Source organism: Pituophis catenifer, unplaced genomic scaffold (genome assembly GCF_029215685.1).
Source record: "Pituophis catenifer annectens isolate HBS135680 unplaced genomic scaffold, rPitCat1.0.hap2 SCAF_2, whole genome shotgun sequence".
Lineage (NCBI taxonomy): Eukaryota > Metazoa > Chordata > Lepidosauria > Squamata > Colubridae > Pituophis > Pituophis catenifer.
The window spans coordinates 157,359,087-157,379,481 of record NW_027256882.1 but is presented as its reverse complement, the minus strand read 5'-3'; the positions used below and the strand labels follow the sequence as shown (position 1 = coordinate 157,379,481).

At 39.9% G+C, this 20,395-nt stretch overlaps 1 protein-coding gene across 1 annotated transcript; it reads right to left on the bottom strand.

The window, feature by feature from the left end:
- Nucleotides 1–450: 450 nt before the first annotated feature.
- On the bottom strand, nucleotides 451–18,492 carry PRKAG1 (protein kinase AMP-activated non-catalytic subunit gamma 1). Its single transcript, XM_070937857.1, has 12 exons — nucleotides 18,413–18,492; nucleotides 12,628–12,676; nucleotides 11,831–11,937; nucleotides 10,180–10,261; nucleotides 10,024–10,082; nucleotides 8,315–8,360; nucleotides 8,014–8,068; nucleotides 5,389–5,515; nucleotides 5,051–5,216; nucleotides 4,318–4,355; nucleotides 2,727–2,873; nucleotides 451–1,757 (listed from the first exon to the last, which is right to left on the bottom strand). Exons 1-12 carry the CDS (start codon nucleotides 18,419–18,421, stop codon nucleotides 1,647–1,649), a joined length of 996 nt encoding a protein of 331 aa, XP_070793958.1. The 5' UTR covers nucleotides 18,422–18,492; the 3' UTR covers nucleotides 451–1,646.
- Between the last annotated feature and the right edge of the window lie 1,903 nt (nucleotides 18,493–20,395).

The window sequence follows — 20,395 nt, the reverse complement described above, 5'->3', positions numbered from 1 at the left end:
ACTCAGTAATCATAGCAGAAGTAACAACAGAAAAGCTACTATCTGAAGAAATTTGCCATTAGACTTGATATGCTCTTGAGCTGATTAACTCAAGACTCCTTGAGATGTCAAAGAGGCAAAAAATCAAACCCTTGACTATAGACATAAAGATTATATGATGATGTTCTTATATGCATAGCTGCAGAAGTACAATATCCTCTAATTATATAGGTACCTGGAGCAGCAAATACGTAAGAAAGGGAGAAGCATCCAATTTCAACGTCTCAAAATTAAAATTTGGGGAAGTGAAATTATGGAGAAAACATACCAACCCGGACCAAATGATGTTCTGAAATAACATTCATGAATTAAGCTGATGTGCAGGCTAACGTGGGTCTCTGAGGTCAGAATAATCTTCCTCTCTTTTCTACATTGCTTGCCAAGTTCCATTCATTATTCTGAAAATGCCGGTTAAAATTTCAGATTGATCTTTTATTAAGTACAGACTCTCAAAAAATGTAGTAAATAATAAAAGGAAGGCTTTTCAGGGTTAAGGTTAACTCCTGTCCACGGACTTGAAATAATTACCAAACATACTGTTCAAGTCCCGCTTAAGGTGACACACACAACTTTTGAAAGCTTTCTCCTTGAAAGTAAAAGCATGGACAGAGAAATGGAGATAGGGGATACAACTTTACAAAAATATATATTGTACAATTTACCTGGAGAGGAAAGCAATATAGGAATGTGCAAAAGAGATAGCATTCTTGGCAAGGCAATATCTTTACAATAAGGAAAGACATACTTCAGTAAAGAAGAACAGGCCCTAGTTTTTTTAAAAAAAAAATTGTGTTGCAAACAGGATCAAAATGTTTCCAGGCAGGATCATTACTGGCTCTGGTCCTTTCACAGGGAAGTATTAAGAGAAGACAAATGAGGCCTCTCCCTGCACAGATCAGCAAATTCAAATAGTGCAGGAAGCCAAACAATATCACACCATCCTGGCCCCAAAAGGGATTTTTAGCTCTGGTGATGAAATTGGTTCCATTTGGAACATCTAAAACAAAGTTTAGCTCTGCTACAAGGAAGAGCACTATGAGCAATGGGAGCTGGGTAGCATAAAGATGCCTATCAGGGAGTCTCAGAAGGGAAGAAAGTCATTGATGGACATGATTGCAGGCGATACTTGGATAGGGTTTCTCACTCATTTACATACATTTCTTAGATGCACATGACATGCAAAGGATGTGCAAACCAATAAATGGAAGAACTATCAGGTACTGCACTTCTGCTTTAACTTAAACTCAGAACAAGATTCCCCAAAGATCTATATTCTGGATTTTTACAGTTCTGAGTTTGTGTCCACACATGGTTATATCACACTCGCCCAGGAAATCTGACACATGCTCTTCCCATCCCAAAATGGCCAGTGTTATCTATCTGAGGCTACATTCCGAGTACAAAATCAGTGTTTCTAAATCAAAGGAACAGCAGGCCTTGAAGATTCAGGAAACCAAGATTTGAAGAGGGAGAAGCCGTGAGAACTAACTCCGTGAAGATTGGCTTTTTAAGTGGACCACGCGGCCTCCTTTACGCTGCAGCTGTTTGGCCAAAAGAGTGATGAAGGAAGGACAGCTGTGCCATATTTCAGGCCCCAATGAGCTGATTCAGCCCTCTTGCTGCTGACCTCCCGGCAGCATTAGCGCTTGCAGAATATCAGAGAGGGAGATGATGCCCTTCACCACGTTGTTTTCATCTACCACAACCAGCCGATGAACCTGTTGGTTACAGAAAGTTTTGTGAGGGCCTATTTTACACAGTGAAGAATTTGGTGGTCATCACAGGATGATAGCCTGACACAATCGTCTAGACCAGTGATGGCTAGCCATTTTGTCGCCATGTGCTGAAAGCACGCACGCATGCCGGCATCCATAATGCAATGTGCGTGCTCCCCTTCGCGTGCCCCATTTTGGGCTTAGTAGGTCTTCCTGCAGCCTCCTGCAGCCCGCAACCCCCCACACACACACATGCATGCACGTCTCCCACAATGGTTCCAGCCCCCATGCATCCCAAAAATCAGCTAGCCGGCGGGAACGCGTGCCCGCATGCATGGTGGAGCTGAGCTGGGCGACGGCTCGCGTGCCCACAGAGAGGGCTCTGCGTGCCAGCTGTGGCACATGTGCCATTGATTTGTCACCACTGATCTAGACCCTAGATCAATGGTTCTCAACCTGTGGGTTGGGACCCCTTTGGGGGTCGAACGACCCTTTCACAGGGGTCACCTAAGACCATCGGAAAACACATATTTTCAATGGTTTTAGGAATAATTTTATGGTTGGGGGTCACCACAACATGAGGAACTGTATTAAAGGGTCATGGTATTAGGAAGGTTGAGAACCTGTACTAGATGAAAAGGAAACTGACACCACAATAATATCTCACTCCAAGTTTTTCCCAACCTTCTTTCTTGGGTGATTCAAAAGCTTCCCAAGTTTTTCTGTGGAAATGAAGAGTCCCCTCCTTCAGTTAATATGACTATGGTATTATGTCGTAGTCACATAACCAAATACAAACTTACTGGACTACTTCACAGTTTTAATCTTAATTAGAGAGAGTAAAGCAATGTAGAGACTAATCTTAATAATAGCTGAAAGTACTGTATTTAATGAGTACTTCTGGCTCCATCTTGCTACAAGAACATTCCTTTCCTTTGTTGAATTTAGCCAGAAGGGTGGAACTGGACTTACCTCGGCCTCTACTAGTCTGTTGATTATTGTCTCCAAAGTCTCGTGTTTGTAACATTTGAGCACGCCCTCAAAGTACTGTGAGCGATGCTGCAATGCCTTGGTCACTGTTACATCCAGATTATTGTAGGTTTTCTCTGCTGCCAGATTCTGGTGATAGAGAGATAAGAAGATGAAAAGATCTGGTGGCACAGCTGGCTTTCACTGACTCCAACATTTTTTCTCTCTCCACACACCTGCTCTGATGAGCTTGAATCGATCAAGTGTGCCCAATGTCTACAAACAGAAGCTGTTTAAACCCAGTAATGTTTTTATTACAAAGAATTAATACCATTCCTCCTCTGTCACAGCAAATATTGCCATCATATGAATAACCTGCAATTGATTATCAGCCAATATTTGCACTACCACATCCTAGAAGATTGGGTCATGTCCTACTGAAATTTAAGAATTTTCTCCAGGGGTAGAAACACGGAGGACAGAACCATAAGCATTCCACCAAATCTCAAATGATCCAAGCTGTATGCTACAAATTAAACGAAGAGGACACCAGTATTAAACCCCCTCTAATTTCCTTTCTGGTTCCAGACACAATCAAATTTCATCAGTTGGATTTATCTGGATAGGATAGAAAGCCATGTATGGCTAACCCTCATTTAGCTACCATAATTGGGAAATTGTGTGGAATTCCATATGGAAAATCACATGATTGTTACTGTATTTATGATTTTAATTCACCCTTCCTTTTCCCCACTCCCCAGAATGTTCATTCCAGCACTGCAATAATTAGCAAGAAGGAAATTAGTGCTTGGAATTACATTCATTGGAGAGGGATTAAAAAAAGAGTAAGCAGGCATACAATGGGAATGCACAAGCACCAACTGCTTCCTTTTGATGTGTATTCATTGTGTGCCTGCTTACTCTCTTGTAATCCCTTCCTCTCTAATCTCTTTTCTCTGTGAGGGGAGGGAAGAAAAAAATAGGTCAAGCATAGGAGAAATTGCCTAATTAGATTGCTTGCTTAATCAATCTCTCTGCTCTGCAAGGGGGTGGGGAGTGGGTAATAGGGCTGGGCATAGGACTTGTACTGACGGACTGTAATAAACACATGAGTAAAGGACAGATGCTATGAAGGTCATAAAATTGTGTCTTGGCCTCAAAGTTATTTTTTTTTCAGCAGTTATAATTTTGAACAGTTGCTGCACAAGCCATTCAGTAAGTGAGGTCTACTTATATAACTAAGGCTATCTGATCTCTTGGACTCCATGTCATTAAACCAGGGCAGTTCCATAGGGTCATCGCTTCTATACCCAATATTATACTAGCTTCCGCCCAAAGACATGGATTTTTTTCAATATTAAATCTCTAACATATTTTTAGGCCATCAAAAATATAAATGTTTACATAAATATCTGTCTGCTGACAAGGTGAGGGTGGCAAATTAATTAAATTTCTCAATTTAGCTTTCAAACTGGATTTAAGATAACTTAAGCTTGTGTTTGATAAACTGAGGTTTTAAAAAAAAATGAGGAAAAGTGGGTAAGCACATTTTACTCCTATAATGTTGTAAGCAATTTTTACCAGAAATACTCACAATAACATCAAACTTGGAGTAAATATCCACAACCCGGCCTGAAAAAAAGAGAAAAGCTGAAGTTCAGTATTTTCTATAGCTTTCCAGCTAAGATCAGGAAAAATGTACTTAAGTTTGGAAGAAAGTGAAAAAAACTTCCTGCTACAATGCAGAGGTATAAGTGAGCTCATCACCTTGCCTCATGCACAGAATAAGACAGAAACTGGATATATTTGAAACTGGGTATATTTAACGACAGGGGTTGCCCCCGCCCCCCCGGTCTGTGCACTGGCATAGGGACATGGCATGCCAGAAACCAGGCCACACAAACAAGTGAAGTCCCATCTGCAGAATGCAGGCAGCACCACATCCCCTCCAGTCCGTGGAAAAATCTTTCTCCACAGAACCATTCCCTGTTGTCCAAAAGGCTTGGGGCCACTGCTATACTGAATCAATAGGTTACAGAGCCTCATAAATCAACTAACCTATATTCAAAAGAAAAATAATATGTGATTACTACATAGGGGTAAGAATACCCTCCTAATTTCCCATCTAGGGCAGTCAACAAGAAAATGCATTACTAATATATCAGCCTTCCACAAAATTTAGTTGGGAATTTTACCACCTGAAGCCCCGGATAATGGGACTCTGTGGGAGACCGAGCTACAGAGTTTTATTATTTCAGAGAGTTCTTTACTAACTGCTATTTGTTTGTAGTACCCCTCACTAATAAAGCCACAATGCTGCTTCTCACCTGATTCATCTACCACAGGCAATGCAGAGACCCGATGCTGTACAAAGATGCCCAGCGCAACATAGACAGGCGTATTAGTCTGCACCTTTGCAATGTTGTCGTAAGTACCGATCTTCAACTCTTCTAGGGTTTTCGTCATGAATTCTGGCTTAGGGAACTCAGCAATCTACAGGACCACAAGAGGGAGATTCTAAGAGCACGTTGAAGCTTTGTGGACAAAAGTAAAATGGCATCTCACCTCTACACAAAAAGCAACGGTCCACAGAAAGGGGACACACACAACCCTCAACAATACATAACAGGAAAAGCCAAGCTGGCTTGCACTGAGAAGTACTCACAAACAGCTTGAGGAATTTGAGGATGCGCTTGTGTGTCAAGATGTACAGAGTGTTGCCTGACTCGGGGTCAATGACAGGCAGCCGGTGGATCTTGTTTTGAATCAAAGAAGTCACAGCATCAAAGAGGCTTTACAAGAGAAGAAGGAGGAGCATATCAAAACTCAAGAAGACACTCAGATGTCTACTTTACGCCCCCAAACGATGCTATAGAGCACAACTAGACACAAGAAGAGTTTTTTCCCGAACGCCATCACTCTGCTAAACAAATAATTCCCTCAACACTGTCAAACTATTTACTAAGTCTGCACTACTATTAATCTTCTCATCGTTCCCACCACCCATCTCCTTCCATTTATGACTGTATGACTGTAACTTTGTTGCTTGTACCCTTACGATTTATATTGATATTGTTTCCTCAATTTTTACTCTATTTGTACTCTATGACTATCATTAAGTGTTGTACCTTATGATTCTTGACGAACGTATCTTTTCTTTTATGTACACTGAAAGCATATGCACCAAGACAAATTCCTTATGTGTCCAATCACACTTGGCCAATAAATTCTATTCTACTCTTAACTCTACAAAGGATGTCTCTAAAGCTCTGGTGGGGATGGGTAGCAGACATGAAAGAGGAACTAAGATATGCAGCTGGGATTCTTAGATCTGTCCTCAAATCTGAGAGGAGTTTAGATCTCATGCAGGTAGAGGAGATTTCTGGGATCTGCTCTAATTTATATTCCACCATCCCCCAAGACTCAAGAAAAAACTTCCAACACATAGATAGAAATCCTCCTCCCTCTGATATCTATCTAGACCATCACTGGCACAAAGATCTCCTGCTTTAAATTATTTATAAGATCCTTTCCCCTTGAAGCAAAGAAGAGAACCATTAGAGAGAGGGCCTTTTCAATGGTGCCACAACATGAGAGTTTATTTGTTATTGTTCTTGCAGCAGCTGCCTGGGAGAAGAAAAAATGATTATGAAATTTTACACCCCAGAAACAAAAACAAAACAAAACCTTGATTGGTGTTGGATATTCAGCAGAAAGGAGAAAAAGAGTGAAAAGAGTCATTTCCGTTTCTACATCAAGCAGCAAAAGGTCTTGGATAGGCCTTACTCTGCCCTGAGAGGTTTGCCAGTATATTGGATGTGCATGTATCTACCAATTTTAACTTTTTTTTCTTAGAAACCAATGATTTCATCTTTCAAAAGGTTTAATAGCAAAGAGTGACGCAAAGAAAAAACATGAAGGTGTGATTGCGGATAGCTGTGGTTTCTGGTAGATGGTAGATTTCCATGGTAGATGGAGATAGCAGTACGCTGAATGGCTATTGCATTCATTAAGTACCACAGCAGTTCTCCACATTCTTAGAAGTGTATATGTGGGAGGGAGAGGTGTGAGCAAGAAGTAGCTCTTTAACAAGTGTTTACAGAACAGTAACTAAGTAGAAACAGTTAAAGTAGTTGTGTCATTCCACCGTATTTCCCCAATCCTTCTATGTAAGACAGAATCTTAATTGGTAAAGGAACCCTCCAGATCAGGGATCTCCAACCTTGACAACTTTAAGAGTTTGGACTTCAACTCCCAGAATTCTGAGAATTGAAACCCACAACTCTTAAAGTTGCCAAGGTTGGAGATCCCTGCTCCAGATCTTTGAAAGACAACGTTCTAAACCTGACCTGCATATCTATTAACTACACAGCTCTGAATGCATAATCCTCAGTGCATGCGTATAAGATAGTAAGAAAACAACACTCTTTTATAAAGAGGTGCAAAACTGAACTTCTGGTCTGATTTGCTTAAAGGAGTCAAAAAGAGATAATACAGGTAGTCCTTGACTTATCACCACAATTGAGCCCAAAATTTCTGTTCTTAAGTGAGACATTTGTTAACTGAGTTTTGTCCCATTTTACAACCTTTCTTGCCACAATTGTTAAGTGAATCACTGCAGTGGATAAGTTAGTAACACGGTTGTTAAGTGAATCTAGCTTCCCCATTGAATTTTTGCTTGTCAGAATGTCGCAAAATATGATCACACAACCCCAGGACACAGCAATGGTCATAAGTATGAACCAGTTGCCAAGAATTCTGAATTTTGGTCACATGATCATGAGGATGCTACAAAAGTTGTAAGTGTGAAAAATGGCCATTGATCACTTTTTTTCCCAGTGCTTTTGTAGCTTTGAACGGTCACTAAATGAGTTGTTGTAAATTGAGGACTACCTGCAGTCACAATAACTTGGCACAAGATGCCCAAAATACAAGAGACAGGACCAGATGAAGACAACTGAGGATGTCCCTTAGCCTTTCCATTGCTTAACTGACAAAACATTAAGAGCTGAAAATTTAAATCGAGCGTGACAGTATTAAGGGGAAAAACTCTATGGTGTTCCCCCTTCCCTCTGGAGCCTAAGCATGTGCCTATTTTCCTTAATAGCTAATCCAGGACTGAGAGGAGATAATCCATAGACCAGGAGTGATGGAAAGACTGACTAAACTGGTAATGTCTCCAGAAAACAAGAAGCACGCCAGATGGGAAGATGGCAGGAAGCATTTTAGTGGCACTTCAAAAATGCAGAAGCAGATTAGTGAACAATCCCATGTGGGTGGAGTCCCCTACCTGGCATCGGGCGAAATGCAGACCAATGGCTTGAAGGAGTCCTGCAGATAAACTTCTGCAAGAGAAAAGAAAAATTATTCAGCTGTGTTCCTTTTAAGAAGAGAAAATATACAAAGTACACATCCTGGATGACTTTCTAGTCACCCTGTTGGTGACAGCCCAAAGGCTCAAATCTGGTGTACAATCAGATGCCTAGAAGGGAAAAGAAGGGCTTCCAATATCTGGAAATTTTTTCTAATGTTCTTCACCAGAAAGACCCCATATCCTCTTTGCCCCATCATAATAACCCTTCTGCCATTACCTCGCCATGTTTCAATCTTGTGCTCTTCCAGCTCATAAATCTGCACCTGGACACACAAGAAACAGTGTTAGGGATAAGTGCAATGAATAACATCCACCCATGCGGGTCAGCATGTGCTCTAACTTCCTGAGGATGGAATTTAATCTTCCAGATGTCATATAGTAGCTGCCAACCTGGCAGGATCAGGGACATGTTCCAACCGAGTAGGGCTTTATGTGTGTGAAAGCAGCCCCTCTTCAACCATTATTGTATTGTGGTCTGCCAGCAGCCTGTGGAACTGGCAGCAGAGTCGGACAGTGAGGAGGCTGGGGAGGAACATGGGCCAGTCCTGGAGTCTGGGGAAGGCTCAGACGAGAGTTCTGCGTTGGAGGCAGAGAAAGGGCCATCTGGGAGGTACATGCTGCCTCCGGAGCCTCCAGAGTCAGACCTCAGCAAGGCAGAGGAACAGGGGGAGCCTGTTCTCAGTGCCCGCATGCGCAGAGCTGCCAGAAGGCAAGAACAGTTAAAACAAAAGGGACGACTCGGGAGTAGGGCTGGGAGATGATTGGCCCCTCCGATAAGGCTTAAAAGAGGAGCAAAGGCATGTGGGCCTTTGCAGGAAGCAACGTTGTTAATTCTGTGCAGTTTAAAGTCTGAAGCTCTATTTGATTCTGGACTTTGCCAATTAGGTCTTTGGCAGAGTGTTAAGGGAGATAAAGGTGGGTGATTATCAGCTTTATCCTGAAGGACTCTTTACAACTATTTGGGACTCATCTGTGAATGAACAGAATTCACAGCTGTTAAAATAAAATAGGTTTTTGGGACTACCTGTGTTTTACTGACTCAGGAAGCCTAGGTCAGAACATATTGCAAGACAAGCCATAAGCTTCTCCCAGTTCTTTTTCAATCCAGGTTTCATTGTCCCCAGTTAGCATACTTGTCACGTAACTAACTGTGGCATTTTAGCCATAATGATGTGCATCTTGGGACTGTGGGAGGTTGAGAAAGAAGACAAGTGCTCATTGCTTTTGTGTCTCAGTACTCCATATACAGGCAGTCCTCAACTCACGACCACAATCGAGTCCAAAATTTATGTGGCTAAGTGAGAAACGTGTTGAGAGTTTTGCCCCGCTTTACGACTTTGTTTGCCACGTTTGCGAAGTGAATCACTTGCAGCTCTTAAATCAGTAACACGGTTTTTGAGTGAATCTGGTTTCCCCGTTGACTTTGCTTGTCAGGAGGTCGCAAAAGGTGAAAGGCATGACCCCGGGACACTGCAACCGTCATAAATGTGAATCAGTTATCAAGCATCTGAATGTAAATCACATGACCGTGGGGATGCTGCACACTTTGAAAAATGGTCATAAGTCACTTTTTATAGTGCCGTTGTAAATTCGAACGGTCACTAAATGAACTGTTGCAGATTGAGGATTGCCTGTAGTTCGATTCCCCTCCCACTCCCCGTTATTTGCTCTCCTTGTTTCCTACCCTGGAAACCCTTGTATTGTCACGGCTGGATGAAGCCCCATTAATAAACTACCACTTCCAAAATAAAATTCACTCTCTACGTTAGATGCTTCACCCATATATATTAATTTTTTTCCTTAACAACTGAAAAATTAGAAATAAACTCTTGCAATACTCAGATGGGCAAAATTTCAGAGTTTGTGTTAAGGACCTTGTTCAACCAAGAGCTCCTTTAATGAAGTCAGAAGTCCAAAGGCACTTACCAGGGCCGATTTATAGTAGCGGTGAAGGATGTTAATGAAGTCTGTGATTGTCAGCATTCCTGTGAGGGGATAAAAAGGGCGTGTGAAGAGGTCACCCCAGGGATGAAGAAGTCAGGGTAAGAAGATGGTAAGAAGATGAAGCAAGGAAGCCCTTACCCACAAAGCTTTGCTTTTTGCTGTCCCAGAGTGGAGCAGCCCGCACGCCATTGGTCACCAACGCAAAGAACGCTTTCTTCACCTAGAAGCCACACAAATATGGGGCTGTGACACTTCCTGAGGAAAAAAGTTACAGTAGCTTCCCAAATCTGGTGCCCTTCCAAAGTCTTGGGTTTCATTGCCAAGATCCCTCGACCTAAATCTAGGTAGTTTTGAGGATCATGGAAGTCATTCATCTATCAGTCTAGAAGGCATGGAAGGGGGAAATCCCAAATTAGAAAAAGGATCAGGAATAAGAATCTCACATTTTTTCCAAGAATTTCAGAGGGGTACTTCTGCAATGGTTTCCTGTTCACTTTGTCAGCTATGAAAAGGTTAAGCAACATATACAAAAGACTGCACTACTGCTGGGAAAAGCATCTTATTTTGCATTTGTTTGGCTACTTTCTAAATCCCTCTGTAAAGGGATTAGAGAGGGGTCTGCTGGTCTGCTCTGCTCCTGAGATTATCCTGCTCAGGAGCAGACCAGCATTTTTAATCTATAAAAGACAGATTAAATGATTTAATCTAGTATCTCATTTAGATATTAAGCATGCTTAGTATCTAAATGAGACATCATATTTACTGGAATCAAATTCATACTTAGCCACAGTTGAAGTCAAACATAATTACTGTACTTTTTGGAGTATAAGACACACCTTTTTCCCCCCTAAAAGGGGGTGAAAATTTAGGTGCCTCTTATACACCAAATGTAGCCCCGCCTACCCACTGGCCTCCACCCTTTGGCCTCTGCCTCAAAACAGTTACCTCCTTGCAAGCAAACAGCAAGAAAAAACAGCTTTCAGCTTCAGCACATCCTAATTAGCACAAGTTGATTGGATGGGCCTCCCAACACTCAACTGATTTGCTCTCAGCTGTTTTGTTGCTTGCTGCAAAGAGGTAAATTGTTGGAGCAATTTTTTTTTTTCCTTGTGCTAATCAAGCTATGCTGAAAATGAAAGTAAAGCAGGCTGTTGGCTGCTCAGAGGCAGAAGGAGATTTCTTTTTCTTCTTTTCCTCACCAAAAAAGGTAGGTGCGTTTTATACTCCGGTGCGTCTTATATTCCGAAAAATACAGTAACTTATGTCTTTAATTATAATATGACTGAATTCACACTTTGTGCTGGAATGTAATCTGGTTTAGTGAGTTTTAACTTATGAACATAACTGGTTGTGATTGATTTAATAAAACACGGTAATATAATTTGCAAATCAGGTCAGTAGCTCTATTCTGCCTAAAACTAGATCCAAACCTTTATACATCAGTTTCAAAATTTTAAATTCCATTGCTGAATTTTATGAGGTTTATCACCTTTTTAAAAGCGAAGTTTAGCCATTTTTGACCCAAACCACTGATCATTATATGCACTCAAGATGCCAGAGGTCCTATGACTCTGGAGCATGTACACAACATACAAATCCTCACAAAATTTTCCAATTCAGTTTTATAGAGTTTTCTACCTACTCACAAATGCAGAGAATCTCCATCTGTTGGTAGCCCCATTTTACTTTCCTTCAGTTAAAGGAAATAAAGGTTTATCCAGGAATCCCACCAACTCCCCAGAAGCTGCTACTGCTACTGCTCTGCCCATCAAACCAGGTAGCTACCCACCTGCAGAGATGTATCAAATACAACAAGCTTGGAGCTTGTTGGAATGAGGTCATAACAGCGATGTGACTTCATGAAGCATGTGTAGATGCCATTGTTGGAATCACCATCTGTTTGAGGAAGACAAAGGGAACTAACAAGATATCCCTTAAGAAAATAACATCAGAGCAGAAAAATTCATGCTCCTAAGAAGCTTAAATATATCAGAAAACCATATTATATACTTTCTATATGCTTTTTTAAAATCCAATTTATTAACATCAAGCATATCTAAGCACTTTGCACAACCCACTATTTGATCAATTAAATCTAATATCTTTAAAAAAGAAAAAAACAGAATTGAAGTTTCATTCCAAGTACTGCAACTTCAGTTCTCCATTCCTCTAATTTTCAGCATAAATTCCCCCTTCAATTTCCAAGACTGCCTTCAAAGCTATAAGAAAGAAATTTGTTTGTGAAGTTAGAAGAAGAGAGTCTTCAGATACCCAGGCCAGCCTATCTGCTTCTGGAAATTGATGGACAAGCTTAAGTCACTAGGATAGACAAAACTTTACAAAAGATAAAAATCTGTTGCAATAGAAAGTAGATCTCCAAGCTCAGAATCCACCAATTTACTTGACAAATTTCTAGAAGAAAGTAACCTTGACGCTTGTTTTAAATTTTTGTTTAAATTATTGCTTCTTTTTATTTCTGTAATCTTGTTGTTAAGGGGTTGGATAGAAAAATGTTTGCAATAAACTCCAACCAAGGATCCAAACTAAGCAAAAGTTGTCATAAATCAGTCTTTCTGCATCACTCACCTTCAGATAAGGGTAGTTTTTTCTCCAGCCCACTCTCAGGTACTGCACCCTAAAAAAATAAGAGATAGAAATCAAGGAGATGCAACATCCTGGGATATAATTCCTGCAACAATGATTGTTCCTTGAAATGTAATATATAATAATTAGGAACACCAACAAGTTAAAAAACCTTATTAGCAAACATTTCTTGATTCATTAATTGATTAAATCTGAATGTATTTGCATATGAAGAGCTTCGGAAATAACCTAATTTGTTTTGATATAGAGATTTCAGTATATTAAAAAAGAGAATTGCTTCCTAAGGCAGAGGTGGGAACTGCCTTGTCAAAGCTGAATTGCATCACCTGTTTTCCTAAGTATTTAAAAAAAAAATCCTGTTTTGATTGGGGGGGGGGAAGCACCTTTCAACTTTTAAAAAATAAACCATTATCTTGGTTAGCTAATACAACCTAACTTACCTCCAATCTACGTAATGTAATCCTCATTCAAAATATCTAGAATGTCATTCCTTCTCACATATTAACCCACCTGGAGACATGCCAACAGAAAAACAAACTGAGCAGATGAAGAAGGAAAAGAGGTGCCATGTAGTTGAGCTACTCATAAAGCTATAAATCTTATCTCACCACTATTATTCAGCCTTATCTATTTCACAGGAATACTATGATAAAATACAAAACAAAGATATGTTTACTTTCTTGTAAATACTAGTAGAGTCTTCAAATAGAAGTTCATTCCCAACAATGGAGAGATAGAACTGTGTTCTCTTATTTCCTGTCTCCCAGGAAAATGTTACAGTCTTCCCACAATTAATGGTATCTGTGCTATTTCCAGAGAATGACATGGTCCAGCTGTGAATATTTCCAAGCTATAAAGTTGCCAGCATAGCAAACTCTTGATTTAATGCAGCTCAGTTCAGTAGATTTCAGCTATAATAGACTAAATCTATGTTGTGAAAAATTCAGAAGTACAAGGCACACTACTGAGAAGAACCATATTTATTGCAACAATTGTTCGGTGTTACAAGAAAGAGGGACCCCTAAGATGGTAGAAGCTGAGGTCTAAAAGACAGAGAATTCTAGGGATCTGATTTGCTGCCTAATTTAGGTAAGCTAGGCAGGTCCTCCTTATGACGTTAGGTTATTTCTATTGTTACACAAAAATAACCTTTTCAGAAGGACAGCAGAGCTGGGGAAATCCATTGTAAAGGAGATGGAATATTGAGGTATCAGCAGATGGAGGATAGAATTTTGGGGTTCTTAGCTTGTTACTACAGTATGTTGCAATTCCTTTATTTAGGCTGCATTGTAAGCTTTTATTTTTTTGGTTCAAATGAGATTGCAGTGGGCGTTGTCTGGGGGCAGGGACAAGTCAATTTGGGTCTGGTAGGATTAAGCAGAGTGGATTTGACCCTAGCCAAGTCTAAAAGACTGGGATGAAAAGAGCACAACCTCAATTTTGTTTGTTAGATCTATTTTATTTGCTACAATGTGAATTTGGACTTGACTCCAAACAACAAGCAATATCCAATGCTTGGCGATGTACTCAGAATAAAAGAATAACAGAGTTGGAAGGGACCTTGGAGGTCTTCTATTCCAACCCTCTGCTCAAGCAGGAAACCCTATACCATTTCAGACAAATGGTTGTCTGACAACCAAACCTCTTCTTAAAAATCTCCAGTTCTGGAGCCCCTACAACTTCTGGAGGCAAGTCCTTCCACTGATTAATTGTTCTGTTATATTCCATATATAAGAGCCGTTGGTGGCGCAGTGGTTAGAATGCAGTACTGCAGGCTACAGCTGCTGATTGCCGGCTGCCAGCAGTTCGGCAGTTTGAGTCTCACCAGCTCAAGGTTGACTCAGTCTTCCATCCTTCCGAGGTCGGTAAAATGAGGACCCAGATTGTTGGGGGCAATATGCTGACTCTGGAGGTACTGTGTGACATATTTGTAAGGTTCAGTTAAAATTAGAAAATCATTTTCTTCAAAGTGATCACTTGTCCAGTATCAGCATCACTGAAACTCAATGCAGCAAAAACCTTACTGACAACTATAAGTAAGGTTCTTATATGTACATGAGTGTTGAAAAATTTCCATTTGTTATGCGATGGCTTTAACAAATATCCCTTTCTGTAACAGATATGCTTTCCTCCATCAGTCCATTAAATTGTGGGTTCAGCGTACTATTGTACTGGACAGGGTGATTATGTAGAGCAGAAGGCGAAACGGTTATTATTATTTTTTTTTTAAATTGATTTATATGCCGCCCTTCTCCGGAGACTCAGGGCAGTTTACAATGCGTTAAGCAATAGCCTTCATACTTTTGTATATTTATACAAAATTTAAGTAGTCAAATCAAAAGCATTGTGGAATCCAAACACAATTCAAATTGTTGTAGGCTAGGGTGGGCAAGGGCCACACATTTTTGCATAGCAGAGCTGTAAAATCCATATTTACCTACACTATCACATCTTAAAAAAAAGAGAAAAAAAGTTTCCCAGGTAATAACAAGATAAATTATCATGTATTTTGTAAATAGATAGCTATGAACTGATTTCATTTCAGGACTTAAAACTGAAAATTCCAAGGATATTGGAGCTCAATATCCCTATGTGTGCTTAAAATGCAGGTGTAGGTTCCAAAATGAATTACTGTTTATCTTTTCCTTTCAATTTTATATGACTGTAGATCTGAAAAAAGTGGAGCCTGCAATTGTGGGGGAAAACACTAGGTAGAAAAAAAACATTAAGCAAGTATTTTTTTAGTTCTAACACAAATAATTTCAGCTTCTCTTCAACCTGGGACCCACCAGGTATGTTAGAATTGCTACTCTATTACATTTCCAACATAGCTATATAGTGAAGAATGCTGGATTAGCCTCAAACCTTATTAGCCAGCAGGCAATCTCACGCAGTGTCTGAAATATAAAGATAAGCCTTTTTTTCCAAATTTCAATATTTTCATTGAAGCTAATCTTCTAGAAACTGCTACCCTTTAGACATGATGGACTTGAAGTCATAAGATGAATGTATACATACCGGTAGTAAGTAAGTAAGTAAGTATTTGTTTGTTTTATTTCTATGCCGCCCACTCTCCAAGGACTCTGGGCGGCTTACACCAAAGACAATATACTAAATAGCATATTGCCCCCAACAATCTGGGTCCTCATTTTACCCACCTCGGAAGGTTGGAAGGCTGAGTCAACCTTGTGCCAGTGAGATTTGATCCACTGATCTGCTGAACTAGCAGTCAGCTGAAGTAGCTGTAGTACTTCATTCTAACCACTGCGCCACCTCGGCTCTATAGTATGGTAACCACACTATAATGCAGTTTATTACTTTTGGTTTAACATAGGGACAATCAAACTGCACATTATGATCCCCAGGGAGGCCCACTAAACTAGAGGATGATAATGTCTGTTATCACTTCAACTTCGTCAACTATTTGTGCTAGATTGGCATTGCCTATTGATATACCGGTAAATAAGTTTTCATTTATACTCATATACAAAGGCTGATTTTTGTATTTCTTTTAATTTCAACAAGAGATTCCTTAAGTTATCCTTGCTTCTAATCATCACGGTATCATCAGGATACCTGAGGTTAATGTTTCTTCAGCCAATTTTAACATCAATGTCTAATTTTTCTCATGATATGCTCTACATGTAACATAAATAAATAAATCAACAGCATAAAACCTAATCCCACTGCTTTCTCAATTTTGAAACATTTGGTTGCTCCTTATTCCATTCTAACTGCTGCTTCATGGTCATCATACAAATTGTTTGTATGGTACTGGTACTGGTATGGGCCTGGTACTTCCATATTTTTAAGGCTTATCACAATGTATTGTGGTCTATACAGTCAAAAGCCTTTGCATAACCAATTAAGCAGAAATAGAGATCCTTTTGAAACTTCCTTGCCCTTTCTATTATCAGTTATTAGCAATAGGATCTTCTTATGGCTCTGCCTTTTCTGAATTCAACGGATAATCTGGTAATTTTCATCCCATGTATTGTTGAAATTTGGATCGGAAAATCTTGAGGATTATTTTTAGGAGCATGCAAAAGAAGTGCAAATGTTCAATAATTTGAGCATTTTTTAATGCAACCCTTTTTTGACATTAGAAATTAGTATGAAGCAATGTTTTCCAGTCCTTTGCATTTTCTATGCAAGCTTACAAAACCACACACAGCATCTTGTAACATTTTAAACAATTCTTCTGGTATTTCATTAACAGGCTGGTAGTTTGCACATGCAGCATTGTTCTTAAATTTTTTTTCCTAGAACTCAAAAATGTCTGGCTGTAGTTCTATGACCACATTATGATCTTTCCATACAATTCTTTTATACAATGGCACCATCTCTTCCAGTATCAACCTCTCACACATTCATATTTGCAATGCTGTATTAGTGTTAGTCGGTCTATTATAAACAGCACATATTCATAAACATTAATTTTGGAACACAAAGAGGGTCAATCTCAAAAATAAAACCCAGATTTTTGCAATCTGCAGTTTATCCTTTCTATTAAAAGTAAGGTTTTAAATTTGTTTGGTTTTTTTTAATTTACAATGGTTTTATTTTATAAGACTGAGTTCTAGCTTGCTTTGCTTAATGCTTAAATTAAAATTTAATTAAAGTGGGTGAGATACTTTTGTTTAAAGAGATTGCAATGTATCTTTACAGATGAAAGCAGAGCCTCCTGATGTGATCAAGAATTGCTCTTTTTTAAAGGTAGGATAAATTATATATGTCATTTGCATGGCAAGACAATGTCAAATAACAAAACAACTTGATGACCTGCCTCAGAATGAACAGAGAAAAACATACAAGTTTAACTTAAGTTATAAATTTGTCCCATCTCTGATAGTTTTAAGCAAGCCCCTCTTGCTTACAGTTCTTTATACCATGGGATAACTTTGACTTACAGTGCAATATTTACAGTACATAATAATAATTATGTATGAGAAAGGGGTTTTTATCGCTTAAGATCATGGCTCTAAAATCAGAAATACATATGCAGGTGTATATGTACTTTTCTTTTATGCAATATGGCTTTTGGAGATCACATAGAGATACAGCCTTTTTTCTTTTTAATAGGTCCTGCTGTAACCTGTTCAAAACATGATTTGCCCAAAGAAATTCAAAAATCAAACCATTGCAAAACTCCAGCCGAGAACTGACATCCAATACAAGGCAAAATCTTTTTATGGCATTAATCACTTTTCCAAAATAAGGGGTCTGTCATTCAAATAATTTATTAAGATTGACATCCTTCCTTTCATCAAGGAGCTCCACAACGAATTTCCCAAAACACAAGGTTTGACTGTGAGACACTAACTACAGTCATCTCAAATCACTCAAGTGAGCTGCCAGGATTAAAATCAAACCTAAATCTTAGCCCATCATCTTAAGTAACATACATACTATATCATACTTACAAACATACATATAAACATATATCACACTCCACTTCAGAAGGCTCTGTAAAAAAAAAAAACCGGGCCACCATTCAAATGCAATCAACGTTTAAAGAAAAATCTGGGCTAATCTGCTAGCTCTATCCAACGGTATAGTGTACAAAAGCAATATATTTACTATTATAAATGCTAAATTTATAATACCTATCCGGACTCAACTCCCAATAATCCCGATAAAACCTATACTGTATTGGGATACCGTCTGTTCTCATTAAGAAAGAAGAAAGACTCACAAAAGAAACACTATCCGGTACAGGGAGCAATTAAAACTCTTCCCCCAGGCTCCACCACCCTCTTTCACTTACCGCCTCCATTACCGTGTTGCTGCCTCCCCGCGCCGAACTCAGAGAAAGGGAGGCAGCTTCGCCCCCACCCCAGTTGCCGTTCCCAGCATGAAGCTGAACTTCCGTCTTGAAACCCAACTGCCCTCAGTTCCGCCAGTAAAGGCGATCACGTGAGCGGAAGTGGACGAAGGACTGGTCAGTGCTTTGCGTAGAGACGTGGGAAGATGGTCTTTTTGCTGCCTGTCTAATGTGACGTCATCGAGGAGGCCGACAACTGCTCATTAGAATTGCATTAAAACAAGGGGACGCCCACGAGCGCGTCCGCACAACTTCTTTTCCAGCTCATTTGAAAAGAAATTGAATTTGCATACCTGGTTTTGGTGGTTTTTGTTTTTTTTAATTCGATATTGCTATTGAAAAGGCACGCGTATGGTTGCCTTTTAGAGCTGTCCTATTAAAGAGATTCATTAAGAAGGGTCTTAATAACAACAAAGTACTGGAGTGCAGCCTTGGCTTCTATAGGTGCTTCACATTTTGTTTCTTAAACTGTTATGATGCTTTTAGGCTTTATTGTTCAATGGGTGCCAAAAAGCTATCAGGAAAGTTTCCATATTCAGATAGTGGAACTATTTATAACTCTCAGTATATAGTAAGGAACTTTTTATAATTCCCGATGTAGTAAAATGATAGGCAGATTGCTTGGTACCTTGCATGTTTAGCTCTAGCCATCATCAAGAAGGTCAAATAATACAGTAGCTGTCATCCAAAAATAGGTGCCAACAATGTTTTCCTTTTTTCTATTTTTCTACTTGCACATACATTTAGACTGACACTCACTATCTTTGCTGACACTTCCCTTCTCACTGCTTATCCCGTTAAGTTCCCGTGAAAATATAAACCGAAGCTGTTTGTTTATAAGCCCATGATCTCTATTGAACTGCAACTCTCATCAAAAAGCGGGGCAGGCTGGAATACAGCGACCTCACAGCCAATGGGACAATTAATGTCGATACAAATACGGTAGGACAGCTTTCTCCAAAATAAACCTGCAAATTACCTGACTTTGCAAACAGTGCACCATATTGTGACAGAGAAATAGATTAAAGAATTAACTTTAGAGTCTTGGCCCACAGAAGGACTGGCTCTGGTTGCTTTTTAGATAATTTCTTATTATCAGCCTAGATAGTGAGCCTTGTAGTAGTATATGGTAGTCAAACATCAGAAACAGATTAATAGCACACTAACAAATCGGATTACATCACTTTTTTTTCCCCGGATCTGCACCTCAATTCATCAGATGTTGTTATATGGAATGGATGCAGCTCACAGTACGGATCTGATCAAATGAGCTGAGCCTGTGTCTTAGCCCAGGGGTGAAATCCAAATTTTTTCCCTACCGGTCCTGTGGACGTGGCTTGGTGGGCGTGGCAGGGGAAGGATACTGTAAAATCTCCATTCCCACCCCACTCCAGGGGAAGGATACTGCAAAATCTCCTTTCCCTCCCCTCCTGGGGGAAGGATATTGCAAAATCTCCATTCCCAACCCACTCTGGGGCCAGCCAGAGGTGGTATTTGCCGGTTCTCCGAACTATTCAAAATTTCCGCTACCGGTTCTCCAGAACCTGTTAGAACCTGCTGGATTTCACCTCTGCTTTAGCCTAGTTACGTTGAGGTGAGAGGAGACAGCGGCTGCTGTGTCACAGGATGAGAGTAGTGATCCACTATGCAACAGATCGGCGTACTGAATGCCTCTTTCATTGCGGCGGCGGCGGGATGGTATATATATATACCTTGAGGTATTTCAGAACAAATACAAGGAAGGACGGAGTGAATCTGAGCGTTGCGTCGCCGCCAGTTTCCACGCCCCACGAGCGCGACAAAGAATTACATCAAATCGGACAGATTGGAGGATCCGCCTCTTTGCTTAGACCCAACGCTTAGACACAATCAATGAGTCTGCTGTGCCATCCAAAGTCTCTTTTGCGCCGGAACGGACGTGGCTAA

Excerpts from the sequence above, each read along its gene's own strand:
- PRKAG1 (XM_070937857.1), bottom strand. Across the intron at positions 10,262-11,830 it reads TATTTGATACATCTCTGCAG|GTGAAGAAAGCGTTCTTTGC; the intron begins GTGGGTAGCTAC and ends TGTGGCTTCTAG. Across the intron at positions 4,356-5,050 it reads GCCTGTGGTAGATGAATCAG|GCCGGGTTGTGGATATTTAC; the intron begins GTGAGAAGCAGC and ends TCTTTTTTTCAG.